Below are 22,136 nucleotides of genomic sequence, written 5' to 3'. Positions count from 1 at the left end.
AAAATAGAGAATTTAGCACGCCATTGCCTCGAAGTACCGTAGAGATTGGACGATCGCAAAAAACGGCAGCTCGAGCGGGCAACTTTTTTTGATGTTTGCATTGTTTGGTTGGTGATAAGATACGGCTGTTGCCTCAGGCCAAAATATACGCTTGACGACTGACTACACGACCGTTTTGCTCTTGTCACACTTGTTCATCGGCGCATGTTTCCTCTGAATCCGCTGATTTAATCCTGATTTATACTGTCAGCGTACTACAAGGCGATGTAGCTTCGCTACTCGCCCAGTGATCTTGCGCGACATGGGCCGACAAGCTTATTTGACCCGGCTCGCTTTGGTAAGCTCCATATTCTCCCTTGCGAACCCTTCCATGTATTTGCAGAGAGGATCGCATGTCTTTGGGCTACTTGAAAATGGAATGTGCTTTACTGCATAAGTACAGAAGCCGACTGGGGCTTAACGTCTTCTCACTTGGTCCCGCTTCGTCGTTTCCTATCTTGATATACAAACATGCCCTAACCGCCTCTCGCCATGCAAATATGATGCCTGTTTGGTTTTATAAGAACTGGAATGATAAGTCATATTAACTGTCTCCAAGGGCCGGTCACCATACGAAGCTCCCGATCATGCGGAGGTTGACCCCTCAAATCCAGTCCGACGGATTTCCAACATTCATGCAGATAATTACATGCAGCAGTATGATATTCGAGGGCATCCAGTAAATCCCGAGTCAAGGAGTCTCGGGAGAGATCTCCGGAGAGCCAAGAACGACATACTTTCAACCATGGGAATCGTCGTCAGCAGAGAAAACCGAAAGCCCACTAGTCCCGTCGAACAGCAAAAGATCGATCAGGTCGAGAATGAAACTGACTTCGGATTGGTCATAACAACTTTCGATCAAGTGTTCGTCTTTCTAGGTAGCTGGTGGACCTCATCACTCACTGGCCGAATACAGGTACATCAATGCAATCCGGTTCACTTTTATCGAGCGCTAACATCTGACATTTGCTGTTCAGACCTACAAGCATTATGCGCATTCTGCCTTACTCGATGTCATAAAATTCGAAAGAGACACTATGGGATTTTTCAGGTTCCATTTCGCAGGTATCCCTGCCTGGGCAATGTCAAGTGGATTGGCTCTAGCTCGTGAAAATCCCCTGAGGCGTGTTTTTATTCCTCTCCGAGACTATGTCCAGTCTTTGACAGGTAACTCACAAGCGGTTCGCCGTATTTTCGGCTTGGTGTACACAGTGTGAGTGCATCCTTCGTCTATTTGAAACGACTCGAAATACTGACTATCAATGAAGGGCGAGACAATTCGTGCTGATGTTGTCTGTCGAGTTTTACATGTATTCTACACTGCAATCGCTTGCCCTTGTGTCTCCTGTTTCCATCCCCGGTATCCACCTTCTGCTTCCTTTTGGTAGGGAATCTTTGCTGCAACTACCGCAGCTTCCCACTGATTTCTCCCCTCACTCACTGGGTACGTGGGCGGTGGGTTTGTTGACCTCACCTGGTGTTTTGGTGTATCTCTATGGATACTACTTGCGGCCAGGGCTTGAAGAGCGAATTTATCGATTGATTAGACGACATCTCCCAAAGCCCGCTCTCCCAGATGAGCTTTCGGTCCGGATTGCCTACGAAGACAATCTGATAGAGTGGGTGGTGCCGACGCTGGGCCGCAGGTCAGACGAAGAATTGCATCGTGCCAAACTCACACTGTTGGAAGATATCAAGTATGAACTGGCAGTTTTCCGGAGGTGGGTGTCGTCAATTTTCGGACTGAGATCGACTATAGTGGCGGACGATCCAGCTCGCCAGCTCACTACAGACGAACGAATTGAAAATCTCCGCAATTCGATTCGGCAGTTACAAAATGAACTTGATGGAGTTCACATCGACCTTGGTGAACAAGCACCGAGTGATCCTGTGGCTCGTCCGCCGGGTGTCACTCCCGAAACTCAGCTGGCGGACGATCAAGCTCCCCGGATCATGACGGTTGAAGAACGAATGCAGCTGCTCCGCCGTTCGACTGAGTGGTTTCCGCCTCCGCCTCCTGATGGACTTCCCACCGACCTTGGTGAACAAGCACCGAGTGATCCTGTGGCTCGGTCGCCCAGTGTCACTCCTGATACCCAGCTTGCCGCCACTGCAGCTCGACCACGACCACGACCACGACCACAGGATTCAGTCGAATCCACCCATTCCCGAGGCAATTCGGTCTTTGGGTTAAACCAAGTGCTTACAAATGAGGATCGCATGTCTGAGTCCCCTGGGGAAATGAGCAATGACTACTTCTCCGGGATCGCGACTGCTGGGCCAACAAGGAACGGAGAGGCCATCTCGAACATGCATGACCCGCAGCACCCAACAGATCACTTGCAAAATGGCGAACCTTTTGCGGTGGATCGACAGCTTTCGCGATCTAATACTTTGTTTTCTCGCTCATCATCACCAGAATCATCGCCTCCTACTTCCCCCCGTGTCAGAGCGTCCTTGATCCACCAGAGCTCCGACGTCATCACGATGCAGCTCGAGTTGCTGGGCAATCGCAATCTCAGCCCGCAACAACAAGCCTCAACCCTTGCCCGGCTCAATGCGCTGACCGGCAATAATGTACCGAACGCAACTCCAGATCCCACGGATAGAGGATCTATTGCCGAGTCCCTCGAGGCATTCTTAATAAGCCAAGCCCAGGCTGAACTTGAGCGGCGGCGGCAGCAGCAGCTACAGCCGACAGCAGGTATCGATACCGATGGCCTCACAAGTACGGCTGCCGGACCATCTACAATGTCCTCCCAAGTGGCAGCGCGATATCCGGCCCAAGCCACTCAAGACACTGGCCTTCCAACATTAGCACCTATCGGGGAGGCACTGCCATCATTAGAATCCATCGAGGAGGCATTGCAGTCCCTTATTCCACCTAACCCCCCAGTCCCGGAGGAATCAAATCATGAGGACCCTCATGATGAACCACTCCCGGTCACAAACGCAAACCAAGATGACCCTGTCGAGTCAGCGCTACCCCCTCTTACCTCTGGAGAAGTGGCGACGCCCTTCCACCGCGTGACCCTTCTTTCGACATACCCAGTGGACTCTCTCGCGTCCCATCTCTCCGCCACAATCACCGGCATTCTACTTGCTCCTCTTGAAGCACTTTATCTCCGTTCATTAACCCGATCTTGGGTCATGTCGCATCCTTCTTGTGTTTCTTCTGCTTCGAACCTTCATCCAGTGGGTCTTTGGTTTGGTGGGAGGTCTTGGTCAGACATGGGCGCCTACTCTTACCGACTTGTTCTCATGAGGGGGATGCAAGTCGCAGTTAGAGTAGGAGTTTGGTGGTTCCTGGTGGGCTCGACAATGAGAATCGGAAGGAAGTTCTGTGGTTGGGGAACCTTGTGATGAGCTGCAACCTATCGCTTTGGGTCTCGTTGATTCATCGCTTGTATTTCTAGCCAACCGCGTGTCTCGTGGAACATTTTGCACTGTTTACTCTAGTGGTCTCGTGGTTTTGACTTACGGCAGGAAATATGAACATAATTTCGTCATTAGTTGATGGTACATTGAATCTACATATAGTCCAGTCCCATATGATGAAGAGACCGAAGTGAATAGCAAGTTTGATGTAGAGCTTATAGCGACTTCGTCCCGAGCTCAGATTGAACCAGCTCTCATGCACGACCCTTTGCCTTCTGCCCTGGTGCCTTGCGACGCTCCCAAACCATGAGGTATCCCTCGCGCGTGAAAAGAGTCTCACTTTCCGCACTCTTGACAAACAGATCCTGGATCTCGAGCCATTCCGGGCCCCGCTCCTGCTTTTCAGAGCCGCCGGTTTGTGTGCGACCATTCTGGGCCGACATTGCTTTGTCGTGGAGTTGGACAAGCCATGAGACCTTCTCGCTACCGCCACCGGCTCCAGAGGAACCGCCAGCTCCCGATGCGGCGTTGACGCCCTTGTCAACAGCATCGTCCATTGCACCAGGTGCGGCAATAGCAGGGTCAAGGATAATGTTTGCGACGAGATCGTAGAGAATTGGCTCGCTGGGTGGGCAGATGTCGGTGTTTGGCTCAACATAGGGGGACATATCCAATGAGTGGGGAGAGGGGAAGGTAACGATGGTTGGGTTTCTCTCGGAGACGAAACGGTTCTTGCTGAAACGCTTGATGTGGAAAAAGAGGTAGGGAGGAAGAGGGTGGAGGAGACGGTGGCGAACACGGTGGGCCAGCTTTTCTGACGCTGTGTAACCGTTATATTTGCTCAGCAGGGTGGTCAAGGGAACCTGTGGGATGATCGATTCCCGGTTGGCAGATTGGAAGAGGGGTGTAGGGGGTAGGTCCAGAGTTAGGATGAGGAAAGGAGTGATCTGGCTATTGATCGTGCCAGATTCAGTGAATACCAAACGGGCATTTTGAGTGTCGGAGTGAGCTGTGATAGCTTGACTTTCAATTCGTACACGGCCTTGAAACGCTGCGTGCACGACACTCGTGGGTGTTAGTGAGGGCTTCTTTGACCCCCCCAAGGCGAGATGCAGGGTGTTCAGGAACCAAGACAGGAACTCCACGGGATCTGCCTGTTTTGTGAGCGTGAAACGCTTCGAGGATCGGATAGCAATCTCCTGGAGCAACTCATGCGGTGAGACATGTGATCGAAACGCCTTCGGGTTCCATAGCTTGCGGACTAAAGTGCTGAAACGGAGAACTATTTCAGGTGTGCCAGGAGTGGGGAACTCGTGAAGGAGGAAGAAATTGCGGATTGGGAAAACGTGTGCCAATAGTTGAGCTACCACGTTAACATAGTCGTTGGCCTTGATGTTGTTCATGCCAACGAATCCTGCAGATCAAATATGTTAGCCTCAAAAGCCATGGTCTCATCATGTCGCGGGCTCTTACCAGGTCTATACTTGGACCCAGAAAGGTCCCAAGCATCGTGCACTTCCTTATCGAGCTTGATCACCTCGCTTTTCGTGTAGTGTGGGTCAACCACATACTTGATGTCGTCCAAACTCTTATTCTTGACTTCATACCCCTCGGGCAAAACATAGACCTTTTTGGTGCCAATGTTGATATAAACGTGGTGTCCGACTTCAAGCGCGTGATAATATGCATGCGATTTGGGACCACGGCCCTGGAAGTATTTGCCACAGACGAGACATGCGTACACATTGATGTTGGAAAGACTGATAGAACACAGCTTTTCGAAATCGAAATCCAAGATCTCGCGATTGATTGTGTCGAGGTACAGGTCGCCGTAGCCTTCCATAGGAGCGCTTTGCCGCTTTGGGGCGCTGAGCGCTGGCGCATCTTCGTCGATATCTGAGAGCCCAGAAGGATCCTGCTCACCCTCTTCAAGTTCCTCCGCTTCTATTTCGTTTGCTCCTCGGATGTCGACTCCATTGCGATCGTTCTGCTTCAGCTCTGTGCCGCTCGTTCGGTCTCCGAGGACCGCGCCAGGGTGGGAATCATGCTGGTTTTCGTCCTCGACTCTAGCCTTTTTCGAGGCAGGAGAGCCGGAGAAATCTTGCTCCAAGGGAAGCTCTGCGTGTCTCTTTGACATTTTGAGATGGGGTTGCGATAGAGACAAAAGTTGGAGATCGCGGCAGTTCTTGGCCTTCCGAGAGCTTAGGGATGCGATGCCGGTTGCAAACAAGTCAAACATTCGCCAGGAGCCCAACACGGTGTACTACAACAACGCGATGGATTCATTTACAGTCTATCTCAAGCAATGTCTTGAATTTGTCGATTATGTATTTGAGACCAATTAAAGATCTACTCGTTACTTGACTCGTTACAGCCTGAATCATGTTGACTGTTCAACTACCTCGGAATCAAAGAAAACGTCATAAGATGTGATGCAAACGCCGTCTGTGGACCTTCAAGCACTCCGAACTACTTTATCGTTATCAACCGCAATTTCTTGCACGCCATCCTTCGTCACGACCTTCACGAGAACCTATAGAATATTGAGTCAGAATGACAGTCTTTTGAGAATGGCTTCTAGACAACTTACCCCCTTGTAGTCAATTGGTAGCCTGCGCTTCAGCTCATCTGTACACAGGGTCAGGAGCTTGAGGCCCTCCTCGAGTGAGATGTCGGGATGGTGATGTTTGTCAAGGATTGAGAGGCAGTAGTATCTAGCAGAGTCAGCATCACGGTCTTAGACAGTCATCTGGACCTTCGTATCATCCGTTATCAAAGTGCCACGGGACATACTGAGCATAGCCATGAGCCGCATATGGTAGGGGCGCCAGTGACGCTAGGTAATCAATCCAGTACAAGTGAGGCTTCTCAGTGACCGGATCTAATCCACCAAGCAACAGGTTTACTGTGTAGGGACTCCGTGACCGCAGGCTGCGCGCCAATTCTCCTCGAACGAAGTTGGCAACGGCAGAAGGGCTTAGCTCGGTATCGTTGCGCATACTGTAGAGGGCAGCGTTGGCTTGGATGTATTCGGCAAATTGGACTAATGAAACCATATCATTAGCAACTTATTTAGCTCATCGGAAGGAGCTACATACCGGTATCTCCAGATTCGCCGGAGAAAGCCATCAATGTGTGCTTGTTCAGCTGTCGTGTCTTATCATCTTCGGCCTTCAGGACTGTCGGGCCTCTCATTGCGGCCTTAGATGCGGCAAGAATGACGAAGTCCTTGCCGGCGATACCCAAAAGAACCTCCCTAGCGCGCTGTCAGTGAACAATTCTGAATATAGGAAAGCAATGATCGTACATGTTTGCGATATAAAAGGTGAATATGAAAGAACAAGCAAGTAGATGATTGGAAAATACGGAGGGGAGTAGTGGTCGAGTGAGGATGGCGGATGGCCGCGCGGTGAGCTTGACGCCTGGAGCTTCGGTCAGCTCCAACCCGCTGAGTCAGCCGCCGCTTAGCGCTTTTTTTTCTGCCGAAAAAAGTTGAAGTTTTGATCTCCGCAGTCCAAGGCTTTCGAGAACGCCAATCTTTCGATATTTTCTACGGAGATCAAGAAGCGACGGGCCTCACAATACGCTGCCATGTCGTCTTTTTTCACTGTACCCAACTCCCAGCGCAAGCGGAAGAGAGACGACCGCGCCGCAGCCCCAGGAGCAAAAAAGCGAGGCGTAGATGCCAAACCCGACGGTGGTCGACGCACCAGGGAGAGAGAAGAATCCATTTCAGGCAGTGACCTAGACGATGACGCCGCGATTGACACCGCAGAATCGGGCGACGAGAGTGGTTCGGACTCAGATGACGGCGAAACCGCAGCGGATCGACGGTTGAAACTCGCTGAACGCTACCTGAGTAACATTCAAGAAGAAGTCGACGAAGCTGGATTCGATGCAGCAGACATTGATCGAGACTTGATTGCGGAGCGATTGAAGAAGGATGTGGATGAATTTAAGGGACGGACGTTCCGTCAAATCGCTTCGAAATTATCAGTTCTCTCGGCACCCCATTCGTTTTTCCGTTCAGATACCCAGTCAACCACTGCCATCGCAGTCCACCCGCCATACGTTTACACCGTTTCCAAGGATAAAGTCTTGACCAAGTGGGAATTGGCTGAACCCAGTGTACCAGCTTCCACCGAAGTGAATGGCGATAATGATACTTCCACGCGGCCCCCGCGTCCCCAGCGCAAGAAGCCCAAGCGTGTAAAGTATGCTCGGGGTATGCGCAAGGTTGGTGAATCGGACGAGGATCAAGGGCACACAAAGAACATCCTATCCATTGCTGTTTCGCCTTCTGGAAAATTCGTGGCCACCGGTGGAGAGGACAACAAGCTCATTATTTGGGATGCAGAGACTTTGACGCCCATGAAGACCTTCTTGCACCATAGGGACTCGGTCTGCAGTTTGTCTTTCGCACGCCATATCTCAACAATGAGTTCCGGAGAGCAGTTGTTCTCCGGCTCATACGATCGTACAATTAAGACATGGTCCATCAGTGGAGCGGGCCACGCCTACGTCGAAACACTCTTCGGTCATCAGGATCATGTCACTGGAGTGGCTGCCATGACCATCGACGAATGTGTCAGTGTTGGTGCGCGTGATCGCACCGCTCGTTTGTGGAAGGTCGTCGACGAAACACAGCTCGTGTTCCGCGGCGGTGCCTCAAGGAATGCCCCTTACCACGAAAGCAACATCGACTGTATTGCTCCGCTTCCGCCCACCCACTTTGTCACCGGTTCAGACTCTGGCTCCCTCTGCCTTTGGTCCGTTCACAAGAAGAAGCCCCTCTACACAGTCCGTTTGGCTCATGGCGTGGACCCAATTCCCCCACTGAATGTGCTATCCCCTGAGACAGACGAGGCGACTGCCGCCCACAACACACGGCACATGCGCCCCATGCCGCGCTGGATTACCGCACTCGCTACTCTACCGGGTACCGACGTTGTCCTCAGTGGCAGCTGGGACGGATATATCCGCGCATGGCGCGTATCAGAAGATAAGAAGACACTGGTTCCTCTCGGCCCCATTGGTGCAGGCTCTCTTAGCACCTCAGCACCAGACACTCCCTCGAAACAACTCAACCAGACCCTTGTCCCTGATTCTACCCCTGAGTCAGAACAGAAAGACCCAGAACCCTTGATTAAGGGAGTCATCAACGATATTGCGGTCTTTGAACGACGCCCTGACTCTGATATCCCAGGTGGTGAAGGAAAATCCAAGGCTGAGACCGCAAACGAACCTCGTGGTCTCTCCATTGTCGCTGCTGTCGGCAAGGAGCACCGATTGGCTCGTTGGAAATGCTTTAACAACAACTTCTATGAGGGTACCACTCCGGGAGGCCGCAATGGCGCTGTCGTCTTTGAGGTTCCGTTTGTTAATGACGCGAGGGCTGATGTATAAACTTTCATAATTCATCTTCTGTCTCGATCTTGGTCATCGGTCGAGAATAAAATGGGGAGCGCTGCTCGGGATCTGGTGTATTTGGAGTCAGAGTCGTGTATTTCTACCTTTTTCTTGCATATAATGCCTGGCACTACCTAGAAACATTTCCCTTTCCGTTTTGATGCTCATCTCTTGCCGCTTTTCGATCACTGAGTAAAACCGCCCTGGGTACGCGGACTTGGACACTGAACACTGTACATAATAGATATGCTCTGCCCAATGCAACACGCTACCTAGCCCTATCATCAGCGGGTCAATCAGACGGGAAAGTAACAGGCTTAGCCATTAAGTCCACCATCATCTACCTACGGTTAGCAATCTAGACTGTTTCGCCATCCCGATATCAGCCCCATTGGCTCAATGGCCCTGAGCATGATTCAACAGCTTCCTAGAGATTAGGCAACCGGCTACTACTAGCGGTGCTGCCAAAAGGTGCCCCCGCCGGCTCCTAAGTTTCCCAGCTCTACATCGACATATGGGAGAAACCCTTTCCACTAACATTTTATGTGCACTAACATACTCCTACATGGATACATTGGCCAGAACATGTAGAACTCAGTATACGATCGATCTCTCACTGTACCACCAACCCCATACATTCAGCTCCCATACGGGGCCATACGGTGCCCATACCTGGTAGTAGCTACCGACCTACTATGTGATGGAGGCTACGGCTACGATGATGGAAGGTGATGAGGATGATCAACTGATGCCGAATTTCCGATGGAGTGATGATAATTGATAACTATTAACTGATGACTATCTAGGAGAAAAAGGGAGAAGAGAGAAGGAGAAGAAGAAGAAGCAATCATGGAGGTGCAAGCATGGTCACATGACCACTGCGTCCATCACTATGTCAGAATTGAGAGAGATGGCCATGTAGTACCTTCCATCTGTCATCGTCCCTGAGTAGGTAGTTCCTTCCCTGAGTAGTTCCTTTCTCGAATAGTTCCTTCCTCGCATAGTTCCTTTCCCGAATATACCGTGGTTACTTATTGCCTCTGTCTATCCTTGTTACCTCTCATCTCTCTCTCTTTCATCATTATTGCTTCTCCTCCGTGGCCCCAAGATACCCTTCGACACATCTCTTCACCCGTTTTCTCTCACTGAGTCACTTGAATCGCTCGAGCTATGAATCCAGTCCAGGAAGATAGACCGTTCCGTCTCCTCGATGCAGCTGCCAAGGCAACAACAGTTGCTCTCACTCGCGCCAACATTCGCCATGGGTTCATTGGCGGATATGCAACGTCTCTTATTGGCGGATCGAGAATGACTGAGGTTTGGTTTCCCTGTATCGTCTTAGCATGATTTATGAAGCTGATCTGACTCAGGACATTGATGTCATCGTGGATTCGGATGCAAGCGACGCCCGCAGCGTGCTTCTCCGGGCCGACGCCCGCTTCACAATGACCCCCAGCAGCAGACTTGTGTTTTCGGGAGGGGGTGATGGGCCCATCGCAGTTGAGCTTTTTCGTGGAGGAAAAGACAAACAGATGAAGTTGCCTGACGCAAATGCAGTTTCTCTTCTTTTCGTCACTGCCAATGACCTGCCGGGGCGTGTTGAGGAGATCCCAAGTAAGTACCTGTTCATCCTACTAGATCCACTTTTTGCGGTCACTCATCGTGCGCAAGTCCCCATCATTGCACCCTCGGTCCTCGTCTTCACCAAGCTCAAGAGATGGGCATTTATCGCCGACTCCACCCGTCCCGCAAGTATCAGAAAAGCAGGCGCGGACATCAAAGATATTCATGTAATCCTGACCTGGCTGCGTAACAATGACGGTCTACTCGATTTCGAGGGTTATCCGGAGAAGCCCAGGCATGAGTTAATCGCCTTGGTTCGCAAGCTCTACCAGATGCACACAACAACTCGCCCTTTGCTTGCGGTCACCTTGAGCGCAGATGACTTGACGCTCATCAGCAATTAGAAAGCCGGGTTGACGAGTCACCACTACTGCCCTGCTGCCTTGACCCCTCGAGCATCATAGGCATTCGCGTGAATCCAATTCTTCTCGTTTCTGCTTCCTCCCAACCTTCTCCCCGGATGCTGAGATATTTCATCGAATACTAGGGAGTTTGATGGAAAGTTAATGCAATGGATTTAGCTGTAGCCGCGACGAATCCAAAACCTGCCCCCATTGACATATTATTTTATTGATATCCTTCCAGCGTGTGCCCGGGTCCTCCCAGCCGGTCAATAGATCGACAGTCTCGGAGAACAGATTCAGAAATGCGCAGGTAGGCCTTTCCATCGGCGCCCCAATCCCAAGTTCCCATTTTCTTCAATGCTTCTCCGACTCTGTTTTGGTAATCTTCTTCGCTCTCATCGTCGTCGCATTCCCCATGCTTCGTACTCAGTGGCTTTTGGCGTAGAATGTAAAAGCATATAAAAGACAGCAAATCATCTTTTACTCGAAGTCTGAAAGTATCGTCAGGCAGGTGATTGAGGAGATGACGAAGCAACGACACCATATATTTGTTAGGTTTAGGCGTCAAGATCTTCAACGAGCGGTCAAAGGTGGATGTGACTTCGCAGGTGTCCTGAAGCTCAAGGCCGACAAAAGACAGCGGGTAAAGATAAACGGGACAGTCCTTGCCCAGCCTGTGGATAATGCAAGCTCGGTCCCATTCTCCGTAGTCCACAGCAGTTCCTGTGGACGGGGGCACACGAGGGAATCCTAGGTTTGATAAAATTTCCGACGCAAGCGAGAGTAGTCCATCGGGGACTGCCCACTCCACACGCTAGAATTCAACACGTTAAGAAGACGAGTTGACTAGTCAATGCTATAAAGACTGTTCAATGCTTACTAGAAGGACCACGGGGTCTCCGTAACGCCACTGTATCTGCTCCCCATACTCCACGACGGGAATATTCTGCTCCGCCAGAGCTTTCACGGCTACGCTGATAATGGGCGCATGATGCTGTGTCCACAATGTCTCCTCCTCCGGTGGCGATGTCTCTTCTTTGCTTAGTGAGGTTGCTTCCTGGTGAGGTAGTGATATCTCGTCCTGCGGTAGTGATATCTCCTGCGGCGGTAATGATTTCTCGCCCCGTGGCAGCGGTGATGTATCCTCCTGCGCCGTTGGAGTCTTCTTCTGGGGCGGCGATGTCTCTTTCTGGGGTGGTGATATCAATTCCTGTAGTGGTGATCCCATCTTTCAACCACCGAAAATAAACTCGAAACGGGAAGAATCTCGGAAAGTTCGGTAGTCTGTTGAATGTAGTTATCACGAAGAATGCCGATCTTACCTCAATTGGGTTGGTCTTCTGACTTTATCAAGGATTCTGCCAGATTTTTGACCCGCTAAAGCTAATCGGATTGCTTCCTCTAGAGGCAGCAGGCGGTGTATGCAAATCCACCGCTTTTTTCCGGGGAGGGCTGATGGAACTGAGGTATCCAGATCGTAGTTCGAGCTAACTATTTGTCTAAAACTGTGCTTTCAGCTTCCAAAACACCATGAGTGAGCCTGGGCCTCAGCCTTATAGAAGCGGCGGCAGAGTAGATGGGAAAGCCCCACACGCCAGGGAAATTCCGGCACATACCTAAAAGCAATCCGCTAGACTCATCTTCATCGCACATACGCAGTACTTGGCACTTGCCATGGAAGAAATATAGATGTGGCAGAGCCTGGTGGTGTGTTCTATAGGTTGTCTGGGGTGGATTTGACAGCCACGTTAATTTTATGATTCTAAATCGCAGCCTTGGAAGTAACAACCCAAGGCCGGTAACTGAATCCGAGTAAAGATAAGTAGGGGTATTCGCGAGCTATTTGAAGGAAAAGAGGATAGAAGGCAACAAACGGAAACATGAACATATAGAATCCAGCCGTAACCCTTTGAAGCAACGGACAAGAAAACAAACCCATGAAGACGGAAATGCCCGTAACACCAAGCATGCCCTCTTAGTTTCACCCAAGCGCCACGCTGAAATCAAAAACAGAACATTAAACAGATCGATAGACGGCCAAGCAAGTATCGCCGCGGTGGATGGCAAATTCGTTTTAATATGGTGAGAATCTGGCACGCCGCCTTTGCGTGGCTCTTCGCATCGGTCCGACTGGCTGATCTTCGTCGGAATCATCGAGAGTTATCGCATTGCGAGGATTGTTGCCGTGCTGCGTGGGCCGGCGCCCAATGATTCTGCCAGTTCTGATAGGCGGCGAAGACGCCGATGCTTCAGATGGCTCGACGAGGTCATCAGAGTCCGGTATCAGTGTAGAAGGCCTCGCTGAAAGCCAGGTAGCTTCGCTGGGCGCTTGCAACCAAGGAGGCCGCTGTGAATGTTGGGGAAAGGCTCGACGAGGCGGTGCAGTTTGAATTGTGTCTTCCTGTTCATCTGAAGCCTCCTCGTCCTCTTCCCCGTCGCTTGTTTCACCTGACACATCTTCGTCTTCCTGCTCGTCGTCGGATCCCCCGTTGTCAGATGCCTCGTCGAGAAAGTACCCTGAATTGGTTCTATAGTCGAGACCAATGGGCCTGGGAGGAACATCACTGTGATCGTCATCCACGACAGTCCCGGTGTCACGTTCTGATTCCGAGGCGCTTCCGATATAATGGCCTTCAGTGTGGACGAAAGAACTTGTGGGTACATGATCATCTTCAGCATCAATGAATGAGTCTGACTCGTCATATTCGTTTTCCTCTTCGTCTTCTTCGTCATATTCACTCCCATTGGTGTTACCCGAAGGGGGAAAGCCGCCTGGAACGAGGGAAAGGTTCAGGTTATTGGATCCACCGAGCAATCTTCCGAGCTCGCTGAAAATATTCCGCTCGCCGTAAATATCCAGGCCTGGATCAATATATCGCCCAGCATAACCATGGCTGTCATCTTCGTCATAGTCATCTTCGTCATAGCCATCTTCTCCATAATCATCTTCTCCATAGCCATCTTCTCTATAACTACCCTCCAGAATGTCTTCGACAGGCGTGCCCTCCATACCATCAAGTGAGTCCAGGTCGGAATCGCTGTAGTCGGCTGAATCATCTGTTCCTTCGGAATGCGGCCGATATCGATAACCACACCCTGCACAGTTTACTCCATCTTCGAGCTCCCATGTGCAATGCGGACATCGAGCCACACCATCATCGATATCAATCACCGGTTGGAGTGGAGGAGGTTTGGGCTTGAACAGTCCACCGAACAGACCTCCTTCCGTTGGATGATTGTTCGTCCTGTCTCTCTCCAGTCTTTCCGCTTCCTCTATTTGATGCTTCTTGTGCTCGGTGGTCGTTTCGCCTTTGTCCAGCAGTTCTGCTCGACCTGTGAATATTTGTACAACTGCGCGAACCTGTACAACAAGATAAAAGTTAACCAGAGAAGACAGGTTAGAGCTTGTCAAAAACTTACCAGATAGGCTGGTGTCGGTTGTACCTTAACAGGCGCGCGGCAGTCTGGGCAGGTCCGCTTTGATCTTCCTCCGGCAAACCATGACGACAGACACTGCGGAGGATTCCGGTCAGCGCATGCGCGGTGAACAAGAAATCATGAAAGGACTCACAGAATAGCAGAATGTGTGCCCGCAAGCCATAGTATACGGTTCGTAGAGGGGCCGAATGCAAATTCCACACTGTATCAAAGTGCGAATGTCATCAACGTGGCTCTGGAGGGTGTTGACAAGCTAGACATTACGCGTCAGTTGTGGTTTCTCAGTCATGTCGCGGGTTGTGACTTACTCCGGAAGCCTCATCCCTGGAAGAACTTGGAGATGACATTTTGATGTTTTGGGACTGATAAGACTCAATTTTTCCACACTCAGCGTGTGGCACATCAAACGGAGTGTGTTTGCGGCGTCTTGAGGCGAGGGCGCGAGTGCCAACAGGATGCGGTGGGGTCCCGGCGGATAAGAAAAGTTTCGTGAGGTGGCAAGGTGTCGTCAACAAGCTTTGGCAGAGCCAATGCCGGTGAGGAAGAGCAAACAGTGCGGACAGCCAGGACAGCCTGAGTCCGAAAGAGTGTCAAAGGTAGGTGTAGAGGAGAGAAACATGACCCAAATTCTTCGACTGAGGGCAGATGTTGTTCCGGCCTCAGGCATCAGGATATCACATGTTCAAGGGACATCGTCGCATCGACAACAACAATGAAACTGACGAGTCACTTCTGGCTTCTTGATGACTATTCTTCTGCATGCGGTTGGGCTTATTGATCGACTGTGTAGTGTTTATTTGTTACTGCGATTGCTGAATTCATTAAAGAAGATCGTGAGATTCGTGACGGTGTGGGTATTTGAACAAAGGTCTTTGATGGCCACCAAGCTGCCCCTGTCTTTCGACTCATTGTACCCTACATAGACTACAGTTCTTACTGCTAAGGCTCTCTCGGGCGTTGAGAGTCATAGATCAGCCTACAAGGCTATAGGTTACAGCAGCGCTATTCCTTCTACTCTTCTCGGGCACTCTTCTGATCTGCTATACTTCGTAACGTCGGAGTGTCTGTGTCGACTGAATTGGAAAATGATTTGTCAAAGCAATCGGTTGAAGGACAAATTTATCGAGTACGACGTTAGCACAAGGTGGAACTCAACATATCGCATGATTAGCGACGTGGTGGATTAACACCCAGTCCGACCTTCCGCCCTTAGTCTCGATGAGTAGGTACCTATGGGTACAACTGTACAATATATAGCTCAGCCAAACCTAGCGGGAGTCGTAGGTATGATAATGTAAGGTACCTATTCTGCCCAGGTGTTTGGACCTACGCCCTTGACAAGCCAGGGGTAAGAAGATAATTGATCTATTTATCTATTCTAGACAGCACCTAACGAATCGAATCAGTTAACCTGTACTAGAGAGTCACAGCCCTATGTGGAATTAGTGGAAGTTGGCCGATCTCCACGCCAAGACTGCGGATCCCCAATTCTCCCTGCCTGCAACGCTAACCTCTGCTCCAATCAACCTCCAGCTGACCTCCAATACAAACCATCACCGCTTGGACCAACCTGCTGTAGTTCCTCTCATCAAGGTACCTGTCTTAGCAATCTTGGGACAAAGGAGATACACCCACACCCACACACGAAGTCACCAGTTATGGCGGCCGAGTCAACGCAAGATGACAGCCACGCCAAGGCGTGGGAGAAAGCGGAGAAAAAGTTCACACAGTATGTCCCATGTCTCTTCATTTGCCTGAGTTAGGAGTGCTTGCTTTATGGTCTTGCCAAACATGAGATGGCATCTCCAAAGCTATCCGTCGTCAAGGATGCGGTTCATGGGATGCTCGTTACAGGAGCACTCTATGGCATCTTTACAGGAAGACACACATAGCAACACTCGTTCAGCAGATATTCCACTATTTATAGAGCAATGCATGCGCTGCCTGCTATACTGATAGCTGACTCCAGGGTTTAGTAAACATGCTAGCGAATACTACGATCCATGCCAAGACTTCGCTGATCGGAGTCTTAAATGTATGAAGCGGAATGCCTATGACCGTGAATTGTGCCACGATTACTTCCAGTATGTTCCAGACATTCCCGCCAGCTTTGATCATTATCATGACTCGTCCTCGTTGGGTTTCTGATCTTTGGCACCTACTGGCCAGCTCATACACTACGTTATGATTCATCGCAGGCCATGGCATACTAACTGACTATTTTCCCTATCCAGAGCTTATCGTGATTGCAAAAAGAACTGGGTAAGAGCCTCTCTGAATATTTCAAACCTCCTGCCTTGGAGGTGCCTTGTATACCATCTGCAAATCTTGTTACCACATCGCGATATGTTCGGTCGCTAACAACAGCCACAGCTCACCCAGAAAAAAGCCTCTTTGACTCCTCAATCCAAATGATGACTTGATTGACTTCCTGTCACTCTGGACCATGCTTATCGACGACATCGACAGCCGATGTGGCTGGCCCAAATCCCCGATTGTTATCTTGTACGGAGTACAAGTGTAATCTCTCACTTGAATTGATGCTTAAAATGGGCGATGTGACTGCTTCTGGAACTCAGACCAGAGCATGTATAGCTAGAACAGAATGTGTACTTCTAAATTGTGTCTCAGTCCTCTTGTTGGCAACCTACATCCATTTCATTACCCTCTCTGCCCTCCACGTGACACACATCACCGAGCTGCCGCATCCTCAACGCTCATTTATCGCCGGCAGTATGTTGCGGAGACGGACTGACCGCCCGTCTTTGATGTCGTTCCCCGCCAAATAATAAAAAAGGCTAGAGCTGATCACTCTACTTTATCTCGGATCCTCGTATCTGCTCAGTGCATGCTGTGCTTTGCGCAGCGACTACAAATTTATCCGAAGAACATATATCGAGTCGCCTCATTGTCCATTGGGCAAGATCACCAAAATGAGTTCCAACAATGATGCAGTGTTTCTGCGCCGCAATAACCAAATCCAAGATGCCATTGATTCGCAGAACATGAAGCAGGCCTTGCAACTGATCGAGAAGCGCATGAAAAAAGGCGAAAACACTCAATTCCTGAAGGCGAGTACATGACTTAGCCCCATTTGTCTCAAAATTAGTACAGCCGTAATGCTATTGAAAACCAACTAACATGTTCACGAATAGGCCTGGAAAGCAAACATACTTTTTAGTCATACGGACGAAGTTCACAAAAAGCGTGGCATTACAGAAACCCTCGAGCTGTGCAACACGGAGCCAGCCATAGCCGATATCGATACTCTCGATATACTCTATCGAACACTGCTGAAGTTGGATGATCATACCGAGCTGCGAAGTACCATATGGGAAAGAGCAGCGAAAGCAAAGCCACAGGATCGTTCGCTTCAGATGAGGTGGTTCACGTTTGGATATAAGGCTATGGACTGGAAGTCAGCGCAGAAGGTGAGTTGGGAAGGAACCTGTGCAGCGCTGGCATTGTATACAAGCATCAGATTGCTAACGAGTGGCTTCGATCCTCTCACAACAGGCTGCCATGTGTCTCCAAAAGAATTTCCCTCGGGAGCGAAAGTATTACTTCTGGGCCATCTTCCTTTGCCATCGCATTGCAAGTGACCCGTCTAGCTCGGAAATGGACCGCAAGCTTTTTGGGACACTTGCCTATCGCATGATCTCGAAGGCAGTCACCGATGTTCCTTCTAACCCGGTATGTGATCCTCCAAGTTGTAGCTTTGCATGCGGGCTTGGATCTGAGATTGGAATATGAATGACTGACTGGACATCATTGCGATGGTGCACAACAGACCGAGCTGTTAAGCCCCCCGAGAGCCGTACAAACCGCCGAGGAACTGCTCTTGCTCGTTCGCATTTTCGAATCAGAGGGTCGTAGCACCGAGATTTTGCAGATTCTGGATAGCGAAAATGCGGGTCTTAGCTCTCGCATCGTCAATAACGACCGGACCTTCATGTCGATAAAAGTCTCTTGCTTGAAGGCTGCCGGCCTCTGGGAGGATGGGCATTCATACGCCAAAAGCCTGCTTGCCGTGCCGGAAGACGAAGAAGAGCGCAAGACTCTGCATGAGCGTGACCATTGGAAATACTGGGACTTGCTCACTGCAGCCGCGCGTCAACTTGATAGAACCCCGACGTATGTGTTCGAATAAGTCATGCCTACGTCCAGACAACTAATCACATCTCGCTTGCTCCGTAGGCTGCTTTCCGAGACACAACAACATATCGAGAAATTTATCGACTTCATCCCCAAGTCTCGCAATGCGCATCTCGCTCTCATGGACACCATTCTGATCGGCTTGGAACGCGGCGAGCGGACAGAAGATGATTTGGTTGCTACGTGTCAAAGATACTTTGACCAACACAAGAACAAACTTTACACTTTCAACGACTTACGAGGGATTTTGCAGACCCGCGAGGATAGCTTGGTGCAACGTGTAGTTCAATACTGCATAAATAGCATTGACGGAACATCCGTAAGTGCAAAGCCCACTAACTCCTCAGAACGTGAGGCTTATCAACTTGCAGGACGATGCCATTCCATTGATCAATGTTTACAAGCTGCAGTACTGCAGCCAGATTTCGGGCAACAGCAAAGCATCGAAAAGCAGCATCGAAACTCTTGTCCGCAACTGCCTCCAATCTTACAACACATTCAACCTTTCAGCGAAAGCCCAAAACACCAAGAAAAATGGCCCACCGGATACTGCTTCCGCGATGGAATGTCGGCCTATAGACGACTTTTGCCTCATTGCCGCCATGGCGCTTGTCAGGCCCAGCCAAGCTGGTGAGGTGTCTGGGACCGTGAGCAACACTGCTCTCATTCGTGCCGCCGGGGTTCTGGAGTGCCTCTTGATTGATTCACCACATAATTACGAGGCCGTTCTTTTCTTAATCCGCATCTACCTCCTGCTCGGTGCTGCTTCTCTTGCCTTGAGGTTATTCGGCAAACTGTCTGTCAAACAAGTACAGTATGAATCTGTTGCCCATAACCTGTTCACCCGCTTTGCCACCATCCACCCTCTTTCCGCACCTCCTATCGAAGGCGCAGAATACAAGGACTTTGATCCGCTAGCCTTGTTTGTCGCTGCTCTTGACTTCTATCGTTCCGCGAACTTCACCATCAAGAACAGTTTGATGAAGGGGCTCGACGATGGGACTTATGTCAATTTAGATGACTCGATTGAACTTCAAAAGCGTCTGAACAACAGCGTCTGCCGGAGGATGTGGGCTCTTGACTGCCGGCGTATGCAAAGGATCCGCAATGGAAACCACTTGGTTCTGAATGAGAATATTGGTCAGTGGTTATCATGGTCTGAAACCCCCTTTCGTACTTGAGTACTAACTCTGCTGAAGCCCAAGATACCTCACCGGCGGAAGACCAGCGGAAATATGCTGGATTTATGAACCTGGAACGCAATGACCAACCTACATTCGAGCAGCGATTGCGCGTGGGACCTATCCCTGGGGTACGTATTTGTTCCTGAGTGACTTCCGACACCGACTAATGTTAGTGCAGGAAAACTGGTTGGCATCTGCCCGGCTAACTGACCGACTTTTCTGTGTTCTTGATAGCATCGGCAATCAGAAGCCAGTCACTCTAGGTCTAGAGCTGCCCAACCTTGGCGATCTATCACTCTCCCAGAAAGACACGGATCAGACTGATGCCGAGAAGGATGTGGCCCGAATTCACTTGCAACTGTTCAAGGTGGCTTCGTTCATGGCGGGATCCAAGGCATATACCTCTGCTCAAATTGAGGCTGCCCTTGGTGAGGTGGAAGGTTGGTTGCAGACCAAGAAACATGAACTAGCCCTAAAAGATACCAACAAGTCTTCTGTGCTTGCGAAGACGGCCATTGAAATTACTCAAGATACCCCAGGAGCACCAACGTGGGAGTTTTTCCACTTTGTTTGGACCCTCGTGGAAACTCTCAGGGCTTTATGGAAAATCTCTGATCTGAATTCACGAAAGGCTGTGAAAGCTACCAAGCTCCCTGCTGAAGGAATGGAGCGAATTCATACTCTGATCTGTGAGGTTTTCGAGGGTGTTCGTTCAAACACACGAGTCTTGAAGAAGGGCCTTACCGAATCAGCCACTCTTAGTACACTAATCGACATGGTGCACCATGGAGATTCGGCAGATGAGTACGAAAAGTCACTTCAAGAGGTGTTGGAAACGGTGATGGACGAGTCTGCGCTCGAAGTGTTCTGCGGAGAGCTGAGGGAGAGCTGGGAGGAGGCACTTGATGGGGTACTGTCTGCTAGGCTTTGATGCTGATCATTGAGAAGTGCAGGAGAGTCTTCATGTGTCCATGAAACCATGTTTACAATATAGAATATATGATAACTATTTCCATACAAATTGGTGAATTGCCGGCCCAAGTCAGATGTAGGTTGTAGACTTGTAGTCCACGGAGCAACAGCTCGATCTATGAGGGTAAACACACGTCACGTGAAGGAGCCAAGATACTTTTGTGTTTATGCCTGAGGTGTCAACTAAATGCACGCTAGTCCCGATCCACCCAGCCCTAGCCCTAGTCACTCGCCTACCGCACCAACGCCAAGGCCCCATTTTTGCGGTTCCAGGCAAAAGACCAGGCGATTTTCACACGGCTCCCTCACCTCCTCTTCGACAACCTCCGCCAACCCCTTCAGTCAACAACCGTCGAGATGGCTGCCGAACGCTCCGGAATTGTGGTCGGTCTTAACGCGGGCCGGGTACGTTTATCACTCTCTTTTACCTGATCTCGTTCGACCGTTGAAGGTCTCCAATGTCTCTTCTTTCCGCTCGGTCTGTCAGTCTACGGGTCAGGGTTTATCGCGGGCTATCACTGCAATACTGGAAATATTACGACATGGAGGATCGCGATTGTCACTTGGGAAAATGAACTTGTTGGGGAATTTTCGATGTGACGGAGAGATTTCTTGGAATTCGACTTTTTGGCATCGAAACCACCATTCACATTGCACACACTACGGATTCGATCACCCTTGGACCAAACCGACAGACAGACAGCACGCGCGAACAGAAGAGATACTGGAACCTACGGCCGATACGTTATGACTCGGCGAAATAGACATACTGACTGGGCTTCGATATAGAAAACCACCGCCCTGAACACCCCCAAGACCCGCATCTCCCGCACCAAGGGCAAGTCTTCCCGCCGCACCGCTTTCGTCCGCGAAATCGCCCAGGAGGTCGTTGGTCTCGCTCCCTACGAGCGCCGCATCATTGAGTTGCTGCGCAACGCCCAGGACAAGCGTGCCCGCAAGCTCGCTAAGAAGCGCGTACGTCTATACTCGTCTTTTTTCCCCGTCTTCGTTTGGTCTAGCTCTGCTCCGTGGATTGTTTTCGACTTGGAGGATAAGGTTGAGGTCTCTATATGGCAAGATGGTATTGCATGGGCACGCAACTCAGCTCCGCAAAGGAGCTTGATTTATGTTGTCATTTGACAAGCCCATGCTATAACTTCTTTGCTTCAGAGACCGGGATCTACACTCGAAACTCAAAACATCCTCGAGATCAGAGCTTGGCTGGGCGATTCACTTGCATCTACAATTTTACTAACTTGAGTTTTAGCTCGGTACTTTCGGCCGCGGCAAGGCCAAGGTTGAGTCCATGCAGAAGGTCATCGCTGAGTCTCGCCGCACCCAGGCTCACTAAATTTCCCGACCCGTTCCTGTTTTTATTTCGTTTTAACGACTCGACGCAAAACAAAAGCGTGATTCTCAGATCGGAAAGGGGGGGTTATGTGACTGGGTGTGCATGGAGGGGAAGGCAACTATGGTGTTCCTTCTCTGTTATAAGGAGTGAAACCATAATGAAAACAATTATTCCACCATTTCACGCATGATACTTGCAATTGAGCTTCTTTTTAAACGATCAAGCTACTTCGTCTACGAGACG

The 22,136-nt window shown here is 50.2% G+C and overlaps 9 protein-coding genes across 9 annotated transcripts; 5 read left to right on the top strand and 4 right to left on the bottom strand.

Annotated features, from left to right (window-relative positions):
- Positions 1–301: 301 nt before the first annotated feature.
- On the top strand, positions 302–3,402 carry N7515_002434 (uncharacterized protein; the record flags this gene model as incomplete). The annotated part of the gene is made up of 4 exons (XM_056663178.1): positions 302–337; positions 599–955; positions 1,017–1,252; positions 1,308–3,402. The coding sequence occupies 4 exons, from the start codon at positions 302–304 to the stop codon at positions 3,400–3,402; spliced, it is 2,724 nt and encodes a 907-aa protein (XP_056525291.1).
- A 269-nt stretch (positions 3,403–3,671) lies between these two features.
- On the bottom strand, positions 3,672–5,554 carry N7515_002433 (ubiquitin carboxyl-terminal hydrolase family protein; the record flags this gene model as incomplete). The annotated part of the gene is made up of 2 exons (XM_056663177.1): positions 3,672–4,831; positions 4,891–5,554. 2 exons carry the CDS (start codon positions 5,552–5,554, stop codon positions 3,672–3,674), a joined length of 1,824 nt encoding a protein of 607 aa, XP_056525290.1.
- A 625-nt stretch (positions 5,555–6,179) lies between these two features.
- On the bottom strand, positions 6,180–6,612 carry pre1 (proteasome core particle subunit beta 4; the record flags this gene model as incomplete). Its single annotated transcript, XM_056663176.1, has 2 exons — positions 6,180–6,460; positions 6,516–6,612. The coding sequence occupies 2 exons, from the start codon at positions 6,610–6,612 to the stop codon at positions 6,180–6,182; spliced, it is 378 nt and encodes a 125-aa protein (XP_056525289.1).
- Positions 6,613–7,008: 396 nt separating this feature from the next.
- N7515_002431 (ribosomal RNA-processing protein RRP9) lies at positions 7,009–8,823 on the top strand (the record flags this gene model as incomplete). Its single annotated transcript, XM_056663175.1, has 1 exon — positions 7,009–8,823. One exon carries the CDS (start codon positions 7,009–7,011, stop codon positions 8,821–8,823), a length of 1,815 nt encoding a protein of 604 aa, XP_056525288.1.
- A 1,173-nt stretch (positions 8,824–9,996) lies between these two features.
- N7515_002430 (uncharacterized protein) lies at positions 9,997–10,793 on the top strand (the record flags this gene model as incomplete). The annotated part of the gene is made up of 2 exons (XM_056663174.1): positions 9,997–10,143; positions 10,197–10,793. 2 exons carry the CDS (start codon positions 9,997–9,999, stop codon positions 10,791–10,793), a joined length of 744 nt encoding a protein of 247 aa, XP_056525287.1.
- A 223-nt stretch (positions 10,794–11,016) lies between these two features.
- On the bottom strand, positions 11,017–12,021 carry N7515_002429 (uncharacterized protein; the record flags this gene model as incomplete). Its single annotated transcript, XM_056663173.1, has 2 exons — positions 11,017–11,607; positions 11,674–12,021. The coding sequence occupies 2 exons, from the start codon at positions 12,019–12,021 to the stop codon at positions 11,017–11,019; spliced, it is 939 nt and encodes a 312-aa protein (XP_056525286.1).
- An 846-nt stretch (positions 12,022–12,867) lies between these two features.
- Positions 12,868–14,578, bottom strand: N7515_002428 (uncharacterized protein; the record flags this gene model as incomplete). The annotated part of the gene is made up of 4 exons (XM_056663172.1): positions 12,868–14,154; positions 14,214–14,306; positions 14,365–14,484; positions 14,540–14,578. 4 exons carry the CDS (start codon positions 14,576–14,578, stop codon positions 12,868–12,870), a joined length of 1,539 nt encoding a protein of 512 aa, XP_056525285.1.
- A 1,311-nt stretch (positions 14,579–15,889) lies between these two features.
- Positions 15,890–16,654, top strand: N7515_002427 (uncharacterized protein; the record flags this gene model as incomplete). Its single annotated transcript, XM_056663171.1, has 3 exons — positions 15,890–15,960; positions 16,208–16,371; positions 16,605–16,654. 3 exons carry the CDS (start codon positions 15,890–15,892, stop codon positions 16,652–16,654), a joined length of 285 nt encoding a protein of 94 aa, XP_056525284.1.
- A 510-nt stretch (positions 16,655–17,164) lies between these two features.
- On the top strand, positions 17,165–21,893 carry N7515_002426 (N-acetyltransferase B complex non-catalytic subunit; the record flags this gene model as incomplete). The annotated part of the gene is made up of 11 exons (XM_056663170.1): positions 17,165–17,306; positions 17,451–17,662; positions 17,748–17,924; positions 18,022–18,365; positions 18,429–18,705; positions 18,758–19,526; positions 19,586–19,698; positions 19,749–20,480; positions 20,768–20,947; positions 21,332–21,517; positions 21,810–21,893. 11 exons carry the CDS (start codon positions 17,165–17,167, stop codon positions 21,891–21,893), a joined length of 3,216 nt encoding a protein of 1,071 aa, XP_056525283.1.
- Between the last annotated feature and the right edge of the window lie 243 nt (positions 21,894–22,136).

This window comes from Penicillium bovifimosum, assembly GCF_028826915.1.
Source record: "Penicillium bovifimosum strain IBT 22155 chromosome Unknown utg000002l_segment0_segment0, whole genome shotgun sequence".
Lineage (NCBI taxonomy): Eukaryota > Fungi > Ascomycota > Eurotiomycetes > Eurotiales > Aspergillaceae > Penicillium > Penicillium bovifimosum.
Note: the sequence above shows the minus strand (reverse complement) of the source record. Positions and strands in the feature narration are given on the sequence as shown.